At 46.2% G+C, this 20,349-nt stretch overlaps 1 protein-coding gene across 1 annotated transcript in view; it reads left to right on the top strand.

Moving 5' to 3' along the window:
• The window catches only part of P4HA3 (prolyl 4-hydroxylase subunit alpha 3), a 140,715-nt gene that overhangs the window by 8,264 nt on the left and 112,102 nt on the right, over positions 1-20,349 (top strand). Inside the window, exon 2 of the mRNA XM_082247764.1 lies at positions 19,218-19,360. Within this exon, the coding sequence (XP_082103890.1) occupies positions 19,218-19,360 (143 nt within the window). The remainder of the gene's footprint in view (positions 1-19,217; positions 19,361-20,349) is intronic.

Below are 20,349 nucleotides of genomic sequence, written 5' to 3'. Positions count from 1 at the left end.
GAACATGGAGGAAAAATGGGAGTGCTTCAAGAGCATACTAAACAAAGGGATTGGCCAGTGCATTCCAAAGGGAAATAAATGTAAAAGAGCAAAACTAAACTCTGGGTGGCTAAACTCCAACATAAAAATGCCTTAAAAAAAAATACAAGGCTGAGGGGTCATTGGCAGCATTCAAGCATTACAAAGAGTGTAATAAGAAATGTAAAGGAAAAATCAAGGCGGCTAAAATAGAACACGAGAGACATACAGTATAGCGGAAGAGAGTAAAAAGAACCCTAAGAAATTCTTTAAGTATATAAACAGTAAGAAAGCAAGGCCAGAACACATTGGCCCCATAAAAGACAACAAAGGCAATCTGGCCACAGAGGACAGAGAGAAGGCGAAAGTGTTAAATTATTTCTTCTCTTCAGTCTTCACAAAAGAATCGGGGGGCTACACGAACCCAGCTTGGAATGCTAAACTAAATAATACACCTCAGGAAGTACCACCATGGCTAACAGAAGATAGACTTAGAACTAGAGAAACTTAACATAAATAAATCACCGGGACCGGATGGCTTGCACCCAAGGGTTCTTAAAGAGCTCAGCCAGGGGATTTCCAGACCATTATTCTTGGTCTTTAAGGATAGTCTACAGATGGGTATGGTGCCAGCTGATTGGAAAAAAGCCAACGTGGTACCAATATTTAAAAAAGGGCCGAGATATATCCCGGGTAACTATAGGCGGGTCAGCCTAACATCAGTAGTCTGCAAGATTTTGGAGGGGATGTTAAGGGACCACATACAAAACTTTAGTAATGAAAACTGTATTTTTAGTAGTAATCAACATGGATTCATATGAAATCATTCTTGCCAGACCAATCTATTAACCTTCTACAATGAAGTGAGCTGCCACCTAGATAAAGGAAAGCCTGTGGATGTGGTTTATCTGGACTTTGCAAAGGCATTTGACACCATTCCCCACAAACGCTTACTGTACAAACTAAGGAATGTAGGTATGGACCATAAGGTGAGTACCTGGATATAGAACTGGCTCTAGGGGAGAGTCCAGAGGGTGGTGATTAATGAGGAGTACTCAGATTGGGCGGGTGTAGAAAGTGGGGTCCCCCAAGGTTCTGTCCTGGGACCAATCCGGTTTAATTTATTCATAAATGGAGGAGGGGATATCTAGTACAATCTCAGTATTTGCGGATGATACTAAACTAAGCATGCCAATATCTTCTATGCAGGATGTGGAAACCTTACAAGCGGACCTGAACAAAATAGTGGGGTGGGCAACTACATGACAGATGAGATTTAATGTTGAAAAATGTAAAGTAATGCACTTGGGCATCAGAAACACAAAAGCAAGCTACTCACTAGGGGGGAAACCTCTGGGTGAATCTAAGATGGAAAAGGACCTGGGGGTATTGGTGGACAACAGGCTTGGCAGTGGCATGCAATGCCAAGCTGCTGCAAGCAAAGCCAACAGAATACTGGCATGTATAAAAAAGGGGATTCACTCCAGAAATAAAGAGATTATTCTCCCACTCTACAAGACTCTGGTCCGGCCACATCTGGAGTATGCTGTCCAGTTCTGGGCACCGGTCCTCAGGATGGATGTGCTGGAACTGGAGAGAGTCAGAGAAGGGCAACAAAAATAATTAGGGGAATGGAGGGCATCAGCTATGAGGAAAGACTACAAGCACTGAACCTATTCTCTCTGGAGAAGAGACGATTGAGGGGGGATATGATATCAATGTACAAATATTGTACTGGCGACCCTAGCATTAGGGGAAAAAATTCTCAGAGAAAGGGAATACAATAAGACACGGTGCCACTCACTTATACTAGAGGAAAAACGGTTTAACCTTAAAATACGTAAGGGGTTCTTTACTGTCAGAGCAGTAAGGATGTGGAATTAGCTTCCACAAGCAGTCGTATCAGCAGGGAGCATTGATAGTTTCAAAAAACGATTAGATGGGCACCTTCAAGACCACAACATACAGGGGTATACAATGTACGGTTAACAGCAAACACACACACACATCATAGGTTGAACTAGATGGACTGATGTCTTTTTTCAACCTCACAAACTATGTAAATATGTAACTATGTAAGGCAGTATGGAGGAGACACACAGAAGGTAGGGAGAAGTCAGTATGAAAAAGACAAGCAGGTGTCAGGGAGAAGGAAGTATGGAAGAGAAGACAAGAGGCAGGGAGAAGGCAATATGGAAGAGACAAGCAGAAGGCAGTATGGAAGAGACAAGCATATGGCAGGGAGAAGGCAGTATGGAGGAGACAAGCAGGAACAGGGAGAAGGCAATGGAAGAGGTAACTGGAGGCAGGGAGAAGGCAGTATGGGGGAGACAAGCAGGAACAGGGAGAAGGCAATGGAAGAGGTAACAGGAGGCAGGGAGAAGGCAGTATGGGGGAGACAAGCAGGAGGCAGGGAGAAGGCGGTATGGGGGAGACAAGCAGGAAGCAGGGAGAAGGCGGTATGGGGGAGACAAGCAGGAGGCAGGGAGAAGGCGGTATGGGGGAGACAAGCAGGAACAGGGAGAAGGCAATGGAAGAGGTAACAGGAGGCAGGGAGAAGGCAGTATGGGGGAGACAAGCAGGAGGCAGGGAGAAGGCAGTATGGGGGAGACAAGCAGGAAAAGGGAGAAGGCAATGGAAGAGGTAACAAGAGGCAGGGAGAAGGCAGTATGGGGGAGACAAGCAGGAGGCAGGGAGAAGGCGGTATGGGGGAGACAAGCAGGGAGAAGGCGGTATGGGGGAGACAAGCAGGAAGCAGGGAGAAGGCGGTATGGGGGAGACAAGCAGGGAGAAGGCGGTATGGGGGAGACAAGCAGGAGGCAGGGAGAAGGCGGTATGGGGGAGACAAGCAGGGAGAAGGCGGTATGGGGGAGACAAGCAGGAAGCAGGGAGAAGGCGGTATGGGGGAGACAAGCAGGAGGCAGGGAGAAGGCAGTATGGGGGAGACAAGCAGGAACAGGGAGAAGGCAATGGAAGAGGTAACAGGAGGCAGGGAGAAGGCAGTATGGGGGAGACAAGCAGGAGGCAAAGAGAAGGCGGTATGGGGGAGACAAGCAGGAACAGGGAGAAGGCAATGGAAGAGGTAACAGGAGGCAGGGAGAAGGCAGTATGGGGGAGACAAGCAGGAGGCAGGGAGAAGGCGGTATGGGGGAGACAAGCAGGAGGCAGGGAGAAGGCGGTATGGAGGAGACAAGCAGGGGGCAGGGAGAAGGGGGTAGATGGGAAAACACATATATATAATAATTCCAGACTTGCCAGTAGCATACGTCTTTTCCTGTACATACACCAAGACTTAACAAAAAAAAAAAAAAAAAAAAAAAAAAGGAAAACTGATAGACACTATAGTTGGTGCAACATGGGTGGTACACAATGGGAAGACAATTTATAAAGTGTTACCAGCCAGATAGAAAAGCTTTAGTTCACTGCCATTGTTCAATGGATCAGCGTAAATTGTACAAACCTAAACAACTTATTTAAAAATCCTCTAAAGTCTGATGAATTCCTTGCACAATAATAAGTGCATGTATCGCCAGACATGGTAATCTTCAAAGCAATTTTTCAAAACATATTTTAACGGAAAAGCCAGCCGGGGCCACGTAGTGATTGCAAAACAATTGACCGGGATCCAGAGTGTGAGTGTAAATCTAGACCATTCTCCAAGTCTATCGCAACAACTTAAATAGCAGAGACTAAATTTGGGTAAATCGTCTTTATCTGAGAACTCAAATTTGGCTCCAATTTCCAAAATTACCGGAGAGTAGGGTTGCCACCTCTTCAAGCAAAACCCGAACATTTTAGTGGCACAGGGCCAATTTTTTTTTACGTGGTATATACTATAAGATTATAAAAAACCTTGGACATATTTGGGTGCCCCAGGGAGAGTAGTAAAGTGGTGCACTATGCGCGCTTTGGTGAACAGTGGGTGTGGCCAAACTGCTCTTGCTGACATCATCGCCCTATCTCCCCCCCCCCCCCCCCAGTGATGCAGAGCCTGCCCGCAGACAGCCACCCACAGCTCTTGGATGTCAACCGATTTCTGTGTGACTATCTCAGTTACTTGGGTAGCCATAGCCCAGTCTGAATATTGTCTCCGGGTTTTAGGCAGACTGAAACCCGGACACATGATTCAAAACCTGGGTTGTCCGTGTGAATCCTGGACAGGTGGGAACCCTACCGGAAAGACATCAGTCTACATTGAACGTGCCTGGGAGATCTATCTCTCAGTAGGATGTGTAGTAGTGCATTCTTCTTCTACACCCTATCAGGTTCTTTCATATTCCCATACTCTGCTTGTAGAGGGGTCTCCATCGTTATGTCCCGTCCTTCTCCCTGCATTCATTGTGCTTGTGTGTTCTGTGTGTGATACCTCCCTACATGCTGTTCCCAGTGGGTTCTCTGTATGTCGTGTGGTTAGTTACTTGATCAGTAGGAAAGGAACAGACATGTGTCAGACACTTGAGGCTTGCCAGATCAGGACCACCTGGCCTCCAAGCAGATTAGGGGACCCATAAGCTGCTGTAAGTATGTGCAGGACCCTCTATGTACCTGCACTTTATATCAGTAGCCTTTTGTTCTTTTACATTTACCTACCAACCAACCAACCATGTCATTTTATAGGTACACAGTAGGCTCAATTAACAAAGCTAACTCATTAGGATAAAGATCCCTATTTTCAATAAAGTGACAGTTATTTTTTGTTGCCAAGTCCAATGAGATTTGATTATTAGAAACACATTGCTGAAAATACACACCCTCATCATTTGTGAATGGAGCCTCATGGGCAAATCAATAAGTTAAATACAATGTTGTAAAGTAAACCAGCCAACTGGAACTAGGCTAGAATCCCGGTGGTCACTCTTCCAGTATGGATTTTTGTAGGGGGCAGCTGCCCCAGAGCCAATGGGGACATGGCTCATTTTTGGTGGGGGGTGGATATAGCACCCTCCTAGGTAGGTGCTAGGCAGGGAAAATATAGCTGCTCTGTCTGCTTATTAGGGGAGCCTGATTAGTAGTTAGGCCTAGTGCATGTGTCCAGGGTGTGATTCATTTTGGCTGAGGGAGTGTCCCCACTGTTTCCAATAGGGTAACCTGTTGGACAGTGGAGGAAACCCATCTAGTGACACACAGGCTTTTGTAACTATCTGAGTGAGTTGGCACAAACAGTGGTGCATTCTGGGATACGTTATAAAAGCCAAGGCACATGTGATTGGGGGGTCTTTGGGCGGGAAGCCAGGTCCCAGGAGGAAGGTGACGGCTGTCTCTCCTCCTGTTTGCTGTGGATGGTGGTCACAGGCAGTCGGCCTAGTGGACCAGAAAGTGTGACTGAACCCAGAGGTCCAGTGTCCTGAAAAACAGTGTCCGTGAGTACAGGGGAGCTTGCCAAAGGGGCTGCCCAGGAAGGGGACCACTCCAGTGGCTAGAGTCAGCGGACAGGTGTCAGCACACAGGCAGTGAGAGTAAAGGGGGTGCCAAGTTGTTAACCCTGAAGAGAATATTCAAGCGGGAACAGTCAATTTATCTTCAATTCAGTGGCAGGGTGAAGCAGTGGCTTTGCTGCATTCTACAGTCAGTTGTCCTCAGAATTGTGCATAGTTACTAGTTGGAGTATCTCACTCATCCCTTCCATCCCAGTTCTAAATAAAACACAAAAACCAAATCCCCTGGACTGTTTATTGTCTGAGCCAAGAACTTTTAATGCCGTTTATCTACTGTCTATGGGCGTCCGCAGGGGGGGGGCACCCCCCCCGGAAATGTCCCGGCCTGCTCTAAGAGGGGAATCTATGGGGACCCTGCTCTAAAGGGGATCTATGGGGGACCCTGGCCTGGCCTGCTCTAAGGGGGGATCTATGAGGATCCTGGCCTGCTCTAAAGGGGGTCATTTTGGCTAAATATATATATATATATTCTCTGCAGGGAGAGCCTGGAGTAGCTGGTGGTGCAGGAAAACCTGGTAGCATTGGGAATATAGGTGAAAAGGTAAGACTAAAGAGGGATCTATGGGCACCCTGGCCTGCTCTAAAGGGGGATCTATAGGGACCCTGCTCTAAAGGGGGTTCTATAGGGACCCTGCTCTAAAGGGGGTTCTATAGGGACCCTGCTCTAAAGGGGATCAATGGGGGACCCTGGCCTGGCTTGCTCTGTAGGGGGATCTATAGGGACCCTGCTCTAAAAGGGATCTATGGGGGACCCTGGTCTGGCCTGCTCTAAAGGGGGATCTATGGGGACCCTGGCCTGCTCTAAATGGGGTCATATTGGTTAAATATATATATATATCTTTGCAGGGAGAGCCTGGAGTACCTGGTGGTGCAGGAAAATCTGGTAGTATGGGGAATATAGGTGAAAAAGTAAGACTAAAGAGGGATCTATGGGGACCCTGGCCTGCTCTAAAGGGGGATCTATGGGATACCCTGGCCTGCTCTAAAGGGGGATCTATGGGGACCTTGCTCTAAAGGGGATCTATGGGGACCCTGGCCTGGCCTGCTCTAAAGGGGAATCTATGGGGGCGAGAAGCAGCGGAGCATGGGTGACCTTAAAATGATGCCCCCCCCCCTGAAAAATGTTCTGCGGACGTCCATGCTACTGTCAGTTGCTAATGGCAACCCAGGGGACCCAAGAAGTGTAATTCTCAGTGGCCCTCTATGTGGAAAAAGTGAATACTTTCAGGATGAATTGTATATTGGAGTATTTGGCTGCTATAGGTAGATTCTCATTCACATGGCATGAGGCTCTGGATGTCTTATAGAGTATGTGTGTGAGATTTTCTTCCCCTCCCCCCTTCCCAACTCTTCGGATCTGACTTCAGATCTGGGAGAGGATGACAGGTATCCATGACAGACAAATATTTGCTTCTAGAGTTCTCAGCTCCATGCGGTCCTCCACCCTACCTCCTCGAATTCCGGAGCCCACACTCCCATGTCCCAGGACAGCCACTTTTCCGGGGAAGTTTTTGTTAATTGAAATGTCATCTTGATAATAAAACCTTTCTTGACTGATAAATGCATAATAAATAATAAAAGATCAATTCCCTATCTACCATCTAAATTATCTTGTTTATTTTACGTAGCTGTTTTTGTAGTCACTGTACTTTTTAAGTGACTTTTTTTTTTTTTTTTTTAAGCAAAATTGAAATAAGAAAGTACGTTTTATGTCGCTCTTGTTGCAGTATGTATATCAAACTCAAGTGCAAGGATTGTTTGCAAAGGCAGTCTCTCCTAAATTCGGGGACCGCACATGAACCACTTCAGCCCCGGAAGGATCATTTACCCCCCTTAATGACCAGGCCATTTTTTTGCAATTCGGCACTGCGTTACTTTAACTGACAATTGCACGGTCGTGCAACGCCGCACCCAAATAAAATTGTTCTTTTTTTCCCCACAAATAGAGCTTTCTTTTGGTGGTATTTGATCACCTCTGCCATTTTTATTTTTGGTGCTATAAACAAAAAAAGAGTGAGAATTCTAAAAAAAAAAAATTATATTTTTTACTTTCTGCTATATAACATTCCCCAAAAAAATAATAATTTAAAAATCAATTTTTTTCATCATTGTACTCCAATTTGTATTCTGCTATATATATATTTTTTTTAAAAAGATCCCAATAAGCTTATTTTGAATGGTTTGCACAAAAGATATCGCGTCTACAAACAAAGGGAAAGATTTATGAAATGGCGGCGATCAGTGATTTTTAGCGGGACTGTGTCATTGCGGCGGACAAATCTGACCACTAACTGACATTTTTGGGGGTAACAGTGACATTACTTCAGTAATCAGTGCTAAAAAAAATGCACTGTTACTGTACTAATGACACTGGCAGGGAAGGGGTTAACCCAGGGAAGATCAAAGGGTTAAGTGTGAGCCTAAGGGGTGTTTTCTAACTGTATGGAGGCGGGACTTGTGGAATAAACACAGAGATCTGTGATCCTAAATAGGAGGAACACAGGAGCTCTGTGTTCATTCCAGAGAGAACAACGGTCTGCTGTGTTTACAACAGCAGACCGCCATTCTCTCTCCACAGAGAGCGATCGCGGGTGCCCGGCGGCAATCGCGGCAGTCGGCAGGGCCGGACCGGCCTACCGGGATACCGGGAAATTTCCCGGTAGGCTGGCAAGTCCACCTGCCCTGGGGCCGCTTTGAGGGCAGCGGTGCCCATAAAGAACATGTCTCCTGGTCCTGGCCCGGCTGACACCAACTGCGCATGCGCTGTTCCGAAGATTACCGGGCTTGGGAAAGCCCGTACATGCTTCGGCATTTTCGGCCATACAGCGCATGCACAGTTCCGGTGACGTAATGGTGCTGGGCGGCGCCATTTCTAAATTTTTTTTTACTTCTCTCTGTAGTGGTTCGCGCCGGCCGGCTGGCCGGGCAATAGGACTGGACCCCTCCGGCCTCTGCAGCCTCTGGTCAGTGATCACCTGTCCTATTTTTGTCCTCTACCATCAATTTCACAGCCTCTGACCACCTGTCATGTTTGCTCTCCTGTCCCATCCAATGCACAACCTTTGACCACCTGTCCTGTGTTGCTCTCCTGTACCATGTCCGCACAGCCTCTGATATCTCCTGTACCATGTCCGCACAGCCTCTGACATCTCCTGTACCATGTCCGCACAGCCCCTGACATCTCCTGTACCATGTCCGCACAGCCCCTGACATCTCCTGTACCATGTCCGCACAGCCTCTGACATCTCCTGTACCATGTCCGCACAGCCCCTGACATCTCCTGTACCATGTCCGCACAGCCCCTGACATCTCCTGTACCATGTCCGCACAGCCCCTGTCTTGACTGACTGAAAATAATCACATCTGCATTCTGATTGGCTGCTATAGGCAACAACGGTTCCACTTTCATACATGAGGCTGGCAGTGAATTGAAGGCGTTGGTGCAATATCAGGCGTATTCTGCAATGCTGGGAATCTTCAAAACCAGAAAGTTGGATATTCTGCAAATTTTAGGAAGCTGAGATGACTAATTATCATTAATCATGACTCAGCCCAAGAGCCCTGATCTCAGATCCATCTGCTGAGACGCTAGCTGCGATCAGCGTGCGTTATTCACACTGTGACTGAGCGACGTGGCTTGATGATTCACAAAATCTCAGATTCCTGATATCTGATGTCAGAGGGGTGAGGATAGGGGAACATCCATCAATGACAGAGGAAATCCAAGCAGACAGCCTGAACACCCTTTAGCTCTCTTATCTATGACTTATAATATCATAAAAACTGTTTTTCAGTTTGGCCTCTTACCTTGAATTCTGTTTAACACTGCATTGACACACACCAGCTGAAATTAGAAAATACGCTTGCAGTGAGTGCTCTATAAGCTGATGGATGGAAAGTGGAAGTATATAGGACTTATTATTTATTACAAGTATCAACAATTTACATATAGTGTACATTCACATCAATCCCTGCTCTCAAGGAGCTTACACTCTAAGGTCCCTATTTCACACAGATATACGTACTTAGGCTTGATTTGGACAGAAGTCACTTAACCTTTCAGCGGGGCTGTCTGAATGCATGGGCACTGCCCAGGGGCGATAGGTGCATGGGGGCCCATGATAATCTTGCATTACATCGTACTTGCCAACTGACCCGCTGTTCCGTGAGAATTACCTACCCGTGAGAAAAACCTACCCTCTTCACTTCCGGTTGCACGGCAGTGTGTTTAATGCAGCGGTTTCATTAAAACAGCTGTGCTGCAATACGAGTCATCACCGCTCCTGTCCCTGTCACTTCCCTGATCTGGGCTGGTAAATATAAAAGCGGCGGTGGGTGTATGAAAACATAAATCACGGAGTCGCCAGCCGCTTTTATATTTACTAGCCAAGATCAGGGTAGTGACAGGGAGAGGAGCGGAGATGACTCATAGTGCAGCACAGCTGTTTTAATTTAACCGCCGCGTCGGTAGGTTTTTATCACGGACACCGTGATAATGTCATACTAGTGCGCATGCGCACTAGTCTGATCCTCAGCTGCTCCATTACGTATCGGGGGCTTTGAGCATGCGCACTGCGGTGCTGCTCAGCTGTTTCTGGCCGCAAGTGACGAGGGTAGGTTTTTCTCACAGGGTAGGTAATTCTCACGTTACACCGGATCTGCTGGGATAGTCACGATTTTTAATAGGCTTTCCAGGATAGCCAGTGTCCCAGAACCTGTACTTTGCCCTCCTGATCCCAGTATCTTGGCCTCCTGTCCCCCCCCCCCCCCTCCCTGTACTGTGCCCTTCTGCCTCCCCCTTTAGGCCTCTTTCACACGGTCCGCCTCCGTAGGCGGATCCGTGTTACTCAGCGGGGATCGATCCGCGATCCCCGCTGAGCCGGCGGATGACAGCTCCGTCTCCGCTTGCAGTGCGGAGAGGGAGGTGTCTCAGCCCCCCGCTGCTCTCTATGAGGGATCGGATGAGAGCGGACCGCCTGTCCGCTCTCATCTGATCCGATCCGATCCCCAGGACGGATGGAAAATAGGGTTTCCATCCGTCCGGATTTCACGGACAGGATCGGATACGGATGGCAGCAGGTGTCAGCGGAGGTGTCTCCGCTGACATCCGCTGCCCCAGAGGGATACATGGAGGATCCGATCAGATCCGCCTAAAAAACTGACAGGCGGATCTGATCGGACCGCCCGTGTGAAAGAGCCCTTACTGTGTCCTTTGTGTTTATTTATTCTTCGATTTATGGCATGTTTTCCTGTTGTTTAAAATCGATTTTAATGAAAGTACTAATATATTTTTAATTCTATCAACTATTTATACTTTAATTATTAGTTATTTATTATTATTTTTTATATTATTTGTTATTATTAATTAATAGTAGGTGCATAAATTTGGGGCAGCCTGGTAGGGGCACAAGTGCATTACTTTGTCCAGGGGCCCAAGATGCTATTAAGACAGCCCTGCCTATCAGCATGTGTTTGCAGTGTGGAGGAAACCCATGCTAGCAACAGGGAGGTCATGCAAACTCCATGCAGATAGTGTCCTAACTGGGATTTGAACCAAGAATCCTAGTACTGCAAAGGAGAAGAGTTAATCACCCAAGCTATTGTGCTTCCTAAAAGAGGACAGCATGGGGTGTGAATCATCAGTGTTAGGCTCCTTTCACACACTCCGTCCGTTGGATGGAGTCCGTTTTTCTCAGCGGGGGATCGAGCCGCTGATCCCCCGCTGAGCAGCAGGAGGACAGCTGTGTGCGGAGACACAGCTGTCAGTTCCCCATACATCTCTATGGGGGAAATAGGATGGGAACAGACTGTCGGTCCGTTCTCATCCGATGCCATCCGATCCGATCCGCTGGACGGATGGAAAATAGGGTTTCCATCCGTCCAGATTTGACGGATCGGATCGGGTGTCAGCGGACATGTCTCCGCTGCCATCCGATGCCTCATAGGAATGCAAAAAAAACTGACAGGCGGATCTGAACGGTCCGCCTGTGTGAAAGGGGCCTTAGGTTGCCGGTGAGTAGTTCAAAATGCATTGTAACGTGGTCTGCAGAACTGAAGTCTCGGAAAAGTGTTGTCTCCATTGGCTAAGCAAACAAAACCTCGGAGGTGACAGCAAATGAGAAGGAACAAATTTTGGTTTGTTTGCTAGGTCATCTACTGCAAAAATGCGGCTCTGCAACCTGCAACGTCACATCCAACCTCGCAACCCCGCCAAAGCATTCCCAAAATCCTCCAAAATTGCTCACCACGGATAAGCAGATCAGTGATTTTGGTAAAATAGATTTTGCTGTGAAATTGCCAATTTTGCATAATTCCAGCAACGTCGTCCATTCAGTTTGGCCTTTTTTTTTATCTTTCGGTAAAATGTGCATGAAAATTTAGAGATAAAAGTGTTGCTTTGCAGAACATTGGTGTTTTTTGTTTCCCCTTTCAGTATTATTTATTTATATATATATATATATATATATATATATATATATATATATATATTTATTTATTTATTTTTTATGTTTTTATTAAATGTTAAGATGCTTATTTTAAATGGCACATCTGAAAATGAAAAAACAAAACACCTTTAAAAAATTTGTAAACAAGCAAAATTGTACCTCGCAGGACCTGTAGTTCTTGCTAAACTAAAATAAAATAGAAAATAAATAAATAAATAAATAAATAAATACAAAAAATATAATTCCTCCCATCCCCCCCATGCAATAAGATTTATATAGAAGGCTCCTAGACATGAGATTGAAACAGAAAACTTTCCTGAATAAACCTATAAATGCGGAAAAAAAATAGCCACCTCAGAACTTACAAGATTTAAAGGATCTGCTAGTGACGGCTTTGTGCCAGATACCACAGCATACCTTCAGAGGTCTAGTGGAGTCCATGCCTTGATGGATCATGGCAAAAGAAGGTGGACCTAATCATTATTAGGAGCGTGGGCATAAAGTTATGGCTCATTGGTGTATACTGTATAGATATAGATGTAGATATACGGCATTGAGTTCCTGAAGGAGGGGTGCAAGCTGTCCAACATTGATGGTCTCCCACTGCCTAGTTTGTCTTCAATGCTGGTTTCCCCTTCATTAAACTTCTTCATTCATCTGTGCCCATCACTCTTGTCAGAGGTGTCATCAGAGGCATAACTAGAACCTTTAGGGCCCCGGTGCAAGAAACCATGAAGGGCCCCCCCAGACCTGTGCCCAGGGCCCTTCCCTTCAAGCCTGGGATTCTTCCCACTGATCCTGGGGCCCTTTACTCTCGTTGCGGGGGCCGTTTATTACAGTCCCACAGCGGGACCCTTTCACAAGTTCTGCAGTGGGCCCCCTTTCTGCCATCTTGGGGCCTCCCCACAGTGGTGGAATGCCAGGGTCTGGTCGCAAGTGTGACCTTTGCGATCCTGGAAGTTTACCCACGTTTTATTTTTTGGTATTTTAATTGTATTATTTTTTATAATTTTATTTTATTTTTTACAATGTCACTGACTATGACTCTGTCCATACAGAAAAGGAAGGAGCTGGTAAATTACATATTTACCGACCCCTTCCTGGTTCTCTATTGTGACACATCCCCTGCAGCAGCCGGCAGGAGAGGGGAGGGAACACAGTGGGGGGGGGGGGGGGGGACCAGGGGAGCACACAGGGGCCCAGAGACAGCAGAACACAAGTGAACTGGATAGGAGGAGTGGCAGGGGCAGCATACAGAGGAACCAATCTCCTCCATTTTCCTCCTGCAGCTACAAGGAGGACAGTGATTTCTCTACATGCTGCTCCCACCGCCCTTCCTATCCAGGTGTAAAGGGGAGCCGCACAGGCCCCCTGGAGCATGGGGCCCGGTTGCAATTGCAACCCCTGTAGTTGCGCCCCTGGGTGTCATCCTTGTAAACATTCTGTAGCCTTCTGTGGATGTCACCTCTTCTTCATCAAGAACTCAAAGACGGCACATTGCTTCTGCTTGGTATCAATTATTTACCTGCAATGAAAAAAAAGTAGAGTTACTATTGATCAGGGGTCTCTACTCCCCAAACATTCTCAACAAAAGGCCTTTTTACTGTCCTTCAGACTTTAGGAGGGCCGGACTGTAGCCAGTGGGAATAGAAAATGTTTCTGAAATCAGCGGGAGTAAACATTGCCCCATATCTAATATTATGGGGAGGAATAGCGCCACAATGTTGGTGTCAGTGAGAGAAATAGGACCCCCATTGTTGAAGTCAGTGGCAGGAATTATGCCTCATTTTTGGTGTCAGAGGGCAGAATGGTATTCCATATCTCTGGGATGAATGGTGCCCAAGGGCCAGATAAAGACGAGTAAAGAGCCACGTCTGGTCCCCAGGGTGCAGTTTGGAGCCCCTGCTATAGAGTTACCAATATGTAAAATGTGAACGACTTATGTAAAGTAATAAAAATGTACACCCACCTTTGCACTATTTTAGGCACAGCCTATTCACAGTATTATATTATGTACGAGGGGCGTTCAAGTCAAACCAGGACTTTTCATTTTACAGGTATAAAAAGGGATGCTAGCATGGCGGTACTACACGCAGTAGTAAGTGATAAGTGTGTCCCATTACTGTTAGGCTGTGCACGTGCTGTGTGCCAGTTCAAAGACTGTTGATCAAAATGGCAGACAACAGTGTTAGTGCGTGTATGAAACAGCGTGTGATGATGGCGTTTCTTATGAATATCTACAGAAGACTTCAAACACAGTACGGTGATGAGACGCTCAGCCCCATTAAGACATTTGAATGGTGTAAACCAGGGGTCTCAAACTGGAGGCCCTCCAGCTGTTGTGAAACGACAAGTTCCATCATGCCTCTGCCTATGGGAGTCATGATTGTAAATGTCAGCCTTTCAATTCCTCATGGGAATTGTAGTCATGCAACAGCTGAAGGGCCACCAGTTTGAGACCCCTAGTGTAAACATTTCAAAGATGGCCATACGTCTGTCAGTGACGATCCCAGCCGTGCTGGTTCCCATCCCACAGCAGCCTTTCCTGTGAAAATTCAGAGAGTGGAAGACCTGATCCTGGATAACCAAAGCATAACCTGCCGTGAAATTGCACAAGAGACGAATCTTCTGTGGGAACAGTGAACACAATCATTCACGAACCTTTGTATTTTGTAAAAGTTACGCTTGGTACCAAGACAGATTTTCGCTTTTGACCTGCACAGAAGAGTAGAAGTCTGCACTGCGTTGAAGGAGCGCTTTGACAGGGGAGGCCAGGATTTTTAGGATCGCATCATTACATGTGAGGAAACCTGGGTACATCATTTCACTCCGGGATCAAAACAAGCATCAAAGCAGTGAAAGCATGCGGACATCAAAAAAAAAGGAGGCAACAACGTTGTACTGGCCATATTTCTACATCAGTTCTAAAAGGCAAACTAATGGTCCTCTAAAGCTTTTCACGCTGGAACCAGATAGAAAGTCATGTGTGGCTGCCCAAGAACAGATCTTTATCTCAATTATCTTCAATTCTGGGGTGTACACTACTGGATGTGACAGCCTGAGGCCAGTGGCGTGTTACTGCGTCCTTGAATGCTTGGAACGACCCATATTGCTGGATGAAACATATGGCACTTTTCCACTGCAAGTACCGGCTCGGCTCTACTCGGCCCTGCTTGGCACGGTTTTCTTTTCCACTGCTGGTACCGCATGGTACGGTGTTGGGATGGTTCGGTTCGGTTCGGTACGGTATGGTTTGCTTTTCCACTAAAGTAGTACTAAAGTTAAGTGGGTGGGATAACAACGGGGTGGGTGGGATTCTCTGACCAATCAGTGGCTAGTAGTGACTGCATGCAAAGGATTGTGGGATATGGTACCGGTATGGTACCTCTTGGAACCACAATTGAGGTGGTACTGTTTTTGAGAGCCGTACCGTTCGGTTCCATGCAGTGGAAAAGCGCCGCCGTACCGTACCGTACCGAACCGTTCCTACACTATACCATGCGGTACCAGCAGTGGAAAAGCACAAAAGCGAGCCGAACCGTTCAGTTCCATGCAGTGGAAAAGCGCCATTAGTAGCTTACTGTGACCTCCGGTAAAAGGAGGTCTATGCTCTCTGGTAAGAGTACATCTTGTATGTGATAGCGGTGAATTCACAAGGTAAATGGACCCCATTTGAATCTGGAGGGGGAAAAGGAACTTCCTTTATTTTTCATCACAACCCTCTGGACTTTTCACTTATGTTATGAGCTTGACACTTGGATGCACAGTCATCTCAGTGTTTAGCAGATGTGGTGAGATGCTATGACCTGTGATCTTTTTATATGGAGTTATCCTTCAACACATAAGGCCATTCTCATCATTCAATCTGTGGATAAAATAAATACCGTATTTTCCGGCGTATAAGACGACCCCCCTAATTTTCAAGTTAAAAGTATTACTGGTAGATGTAATCTCTCAAGACGCTGGCTGTGTGGGAATCCTGTACCGGTATACCGTATGTACCGTAGCTTCGGCTACATACAGTATACCGCGCTGAGCCAATCACAGTGAGCGATGTATTCTATTATTGAATGCAAAGCCTGCTCGGATTGGCAGAGTCAGAGAGGCGGGCTGATGTTACTCCGCCAATCCGAGCAGGCTTTGCATTCAATAATAGAATACATCCCTCTCCCTGATTGGCTCAGCGCGGTATACTCTATGTAGCCGAAGCTACAGTAGATACGGTATACCGGTACAGGATTCCCACACAGCCAGCGTCTTGAGAGATTACATCTACCGCTAATACTTATACTTGGGTTACCTTGGAGATATTATACTCGGCGTATAAGATGACCCCCCATTTTTGGGGGATTTTTTTGAGGTTCAAAAGTAGTCTTATACGCCAGAAAATACAGTAAGTGTTGGGCAGACTGAAATGGGATGCTATGACCTGCAATATTTTTTGTCTGGAGATGTCCTTTTTTTTTCAAATATGTTTATTTATAAAGAAATAGAAAATCAGAAATAATGGAAGGACAGCAACAGAAATTGCAAACAACATTACACCGAAAGTGCACACACATCCAGTTATACAGGACAAAATATCACGGAATACCTCAACATTGTAGAATGGCCAACCTGTAGAAGTAAGTGATGCAATCATCCTAAACCGGCACAAAAGTGCCCACATAAACCCTGTCAGCAACCCATGTAGATGCGCAACACCCTGGTTCTTCCATTTCCAAGGGAAAAGGCTATCAAAGAGACCATCCCATTCGCTTCCGAAGGGGTAGAACGAAAAGGGGAGGGAAAAAGAGACAAACAGACACCGAAAGGGAGAGGAGAAAGAAGAGAAAACAAGGGAATACACTGGAAGAGAGGGGCAGGAGATGGGAGGGGGTGAAATAGACCAGCTCTGACTGTGCCCGAAAAGCGAGGTAGCATGTATGCCGTTTGCTGTGTGAACATCAGGGCTTTACCCCGGTTAGGGAGGAGGAACATGTTCCAAAATCCCCACCTCTGCCTGTATTTCTCCCGCTGATGCTGGGCAGGGAGGGTCAAATCCTCAAATCTATTAATTTCCTCCAATTTCCGCACACAATCGCTGATCGTAGGGGCCCGCGTGGATTTCCAATATAACGGAATGCAGGATATAGCCGCACAGAGGATATGGGGGAGGATCGATTTTTTATATCTAGAGATCGAGATGTCATAGACCTGGAGGAGAAAAAAGGCTGGAGTGTCCGGAACCGTACGGTCCGAGAGCTCCCTTATAAGATCCATGACTGCTCTCCAGAAACCAGACAGTTTGGAGCATGACCAGAACACATGAAGCAACGTACCCTCCTCTTCCCCGCAGCGCCAACACCTCTCCGTAACCTCCGGATAGAACCTGTGCAAGAGTGAGGGGACACGGTACCATCTGGTTAACACCTTATAATTAGTTTCCTGCAGCTTCGTACACGTCGGGGTCCTGAGAGCCAATGTACAGATGTTCAGGCGTTGGGCAGGCGTAAAAGTACACCCCAAATCGCGCTCCCATTTCGCAAAATAGGATGGGAGCGAACCTTCCGCAGGGGCAACAAGGATGCCATATGTTTTGGAAAGGGGGCTCAGCAGTGTCCCTTCCTCTAGGCAATAATCCTCGAACATCGTACGATCCAGGGCATAGAGCTCGGGTGGCGATAGGGAGTGCAAAAAGTGGTGCAACCGTGCCGCCGTCCAAAACGGGAGCCGAAAGCGACCCCCGGAGTCCATCAGTTCCCCCATGGAGGGCCAGCGATTCCCTACTTGGAGATGTCCTTTAACCACTTTAGGACCAGAGGATTTTCCTCCTTTACGTCCAGGCCACTTTTTGCGATTCGGCACTGTGCGACTTTAACTTACAATTGCGCGGCCATGCAACGCCGTACCCAAACAAAATTTACATCCTTTTTTTCCCACAAACAGAGCTTTCTTTTGGTGGTATTTGATCACCTCTGCGCTTTTAATTTTTTGCGATATTAATAAAAAAATGCGACAATTTTGAAAAAATAACAATATTTTTCTACTTTGACAGTTAAAAAATATCCAATATATTCAATTTTTGTCATATATTTAGGCCAAAATGTATTTAGCTACATGTCTTTGACAAAAAAATTCTCAATGAACGTATTTTTAACCGCTTTAAGACCGGAAGATTTTACCCCATTCCTGACCAGGCCATATTTTGCGATTCGGCACTGTGTAACTTTAACGGACAATTGCGCGGTCATGCGACGATGCACCCAAATTAAATTTATGTAATTTTTTCCCCACAAATAGAGCTTTCTCTTGGTGGTATTTGATCACCTGTGCGATTTTTACTTTTTGCGCTATAAACAAAAAAGTGCGACAATTTTGAAAAAAATAACAATATTTTTCAAAATTTTTTTAGATGAAATTCCCCCCCAAAAAAATGTAAAAATCAACAATTAACATTTTAGGCCAATTTGTTTTCTGCTACCTATGTTTGGTAAAAAAAAATCATAATAAGCGTATTTTGATTGGTTTGCGCAAAAGTTATCGCTGCTACTAACTACGGGAAATTTGTCATTTTTGGTGTTTTTTTTTTTTAACGAGTAATGGCGGCGATCTGCTATTTTTTTTGCGGGACTGCGACATTGCGGTGGACAGATCGGACCCCTTGACTGACATTTTTGGGGGTACCAGTGACATTACTACAGTAATCAGTGCTATAAATATGCACTGTTACTGTAATAATGACACTGGTGGGGAAGGGGTTAACACAGTAAGTGATCAAAGGGTTAAATGTGTACCTAGGGGCGTGTTTCTTACTGTGTGGGGCACAGGGAAGGGGTTAAATTTTATTGGTGATCAAGGGGTTAATGTATGCCTGGTGCTTACTGACATGTGTGGGGGGAGGGGACTGTGTGACACAGACACAGATCGCAAGTTCAGCTATGCTGAATCCTGTAATCTGTCCCTGTCTGTCACAGAGGAGATCGGCCCGCTCTGTTTACACAAGCGGGCGGATCGCCATACTCGATCCCCGACGATCGGGGAAGAGCGGCGGTGATCACCGCCGCTCCTCCCCTGGCCCGACTCCCGCTGTGACTGAATACAGCGGGAGCGAGCCTCCGGCGGCACGTGCGCGCCGCCCACAAGGGGAGGAGTCCAGCGACGTAGACCTACGTCGTTGGACGATAACGAGCCACTTTGCCCCAGTACGCTCAATGTGAGTGGTCGGCAAGTGGTTAACATAGAAGGCCAATCCAATCAACCAATCTTTGGATTCGTTATCTGTGTTGGACAGATTGTGGCTGGATGATATGACCTGTAATCTTTTTATGTTTTTCAGGTTCTATGAGAAGGTGAGAACAATCCACAACAAGGCTCGTGGTCCGGTGTCAGACCCCGTTGTCGCCTACACCTTGCTGAAGCGCTTACAGTCCGAGTGGATGAATGTGGTGAACAGTCTGGAGGAAGGAGACAACATCAAAGGTAAAGAATGGACAAAGGGCATCTTTAAGGCTCCATTCACACCTGATCAATCCGGATCATGGGAGGAATCGCCACGATTTTGCCCGCAACTCCAGAATCGCGGCAAAATGCAGAACGTGTTTACGATGCCATTATTTCTTAAAGCGTAACTTCACTTTTGTTGAGAAAAAAAACTTTCCCTTCTGGGTGATCTCTGTACTATGCAAGGATTTTAACAAACTTTGTTGCAGATTCCTACCTTTTTGTTATTCTGAAGGAATCATTGTTGTTCCTCTGTGCTGAGTGGGTCAAATGGGAGTGGTTTCATAATTATCTATCAGCTGTGGCTGCTGCAGGGCTCGAATGAGGAAATCTGCTCGGCCTGCATCCCTTTAGGTGGGTTCCTATTGGCAATATCTCACCAAAAATTACATTATTGTTGCAGGGGATGCCAGAAATTTGACTATTATCTACCAATCACACAAGCAGGAAATGATGTTTCTGGGGGTGTGGTCAGTATACATTCTGTGTACAGAACAGCTCCAGGCGGCCATATTGCATTGCATTTTCAGAAAATTACAACAGCTGAAGATTGAAAAGGAAAGGTCATTTTTAATAACATTCAATTACAATATGATTTGTGTCGCAATCATATACACGATATTGTTATTTCTTTCTTCGCTATTTTTTTTTCCCCACGAAAGTGGAGTTACCCTTTAATGGCACCCCAAACTCAGGGCGATTTTGCTGCAATTGTCAAATGACAAATCAAGGCAAAAATCACAACCGCAAAGGCTCCTGGCTCTGTGCCAAGATTTGGTACATGAGCTGCTTTTGGAGCATTTTTGGAGTGAAGGGAGGCCCATTCAAATGAATGGCGCCACTCCAAAAATGCGCAACTAAAACAAAAAAAAAAAAAGGGAAAAAAAACTAGCTGCAGCTGCTGTTGCTCAGGTGTAAATGGAACCTAAGAGTTTGGAGGATTTTGTTCCATTCATAAATGGCATGGA

Source organism: Pelophylax lessonae (assembly GCF_965119305.1).
Source record: "Pelophylax lessonae genome assembly, chromosome: 2".
Lineage (NCBI taxonomy): Eukaryota > Metazoa > Chordata > Amphibia > Anura > Ranidae > Pelophylax > Pelophylax lessonae.
Note: the sequence above shows the minus strand (reverse complement) of the source record. Positions and strands in the feature narration are given on the sequence as shown.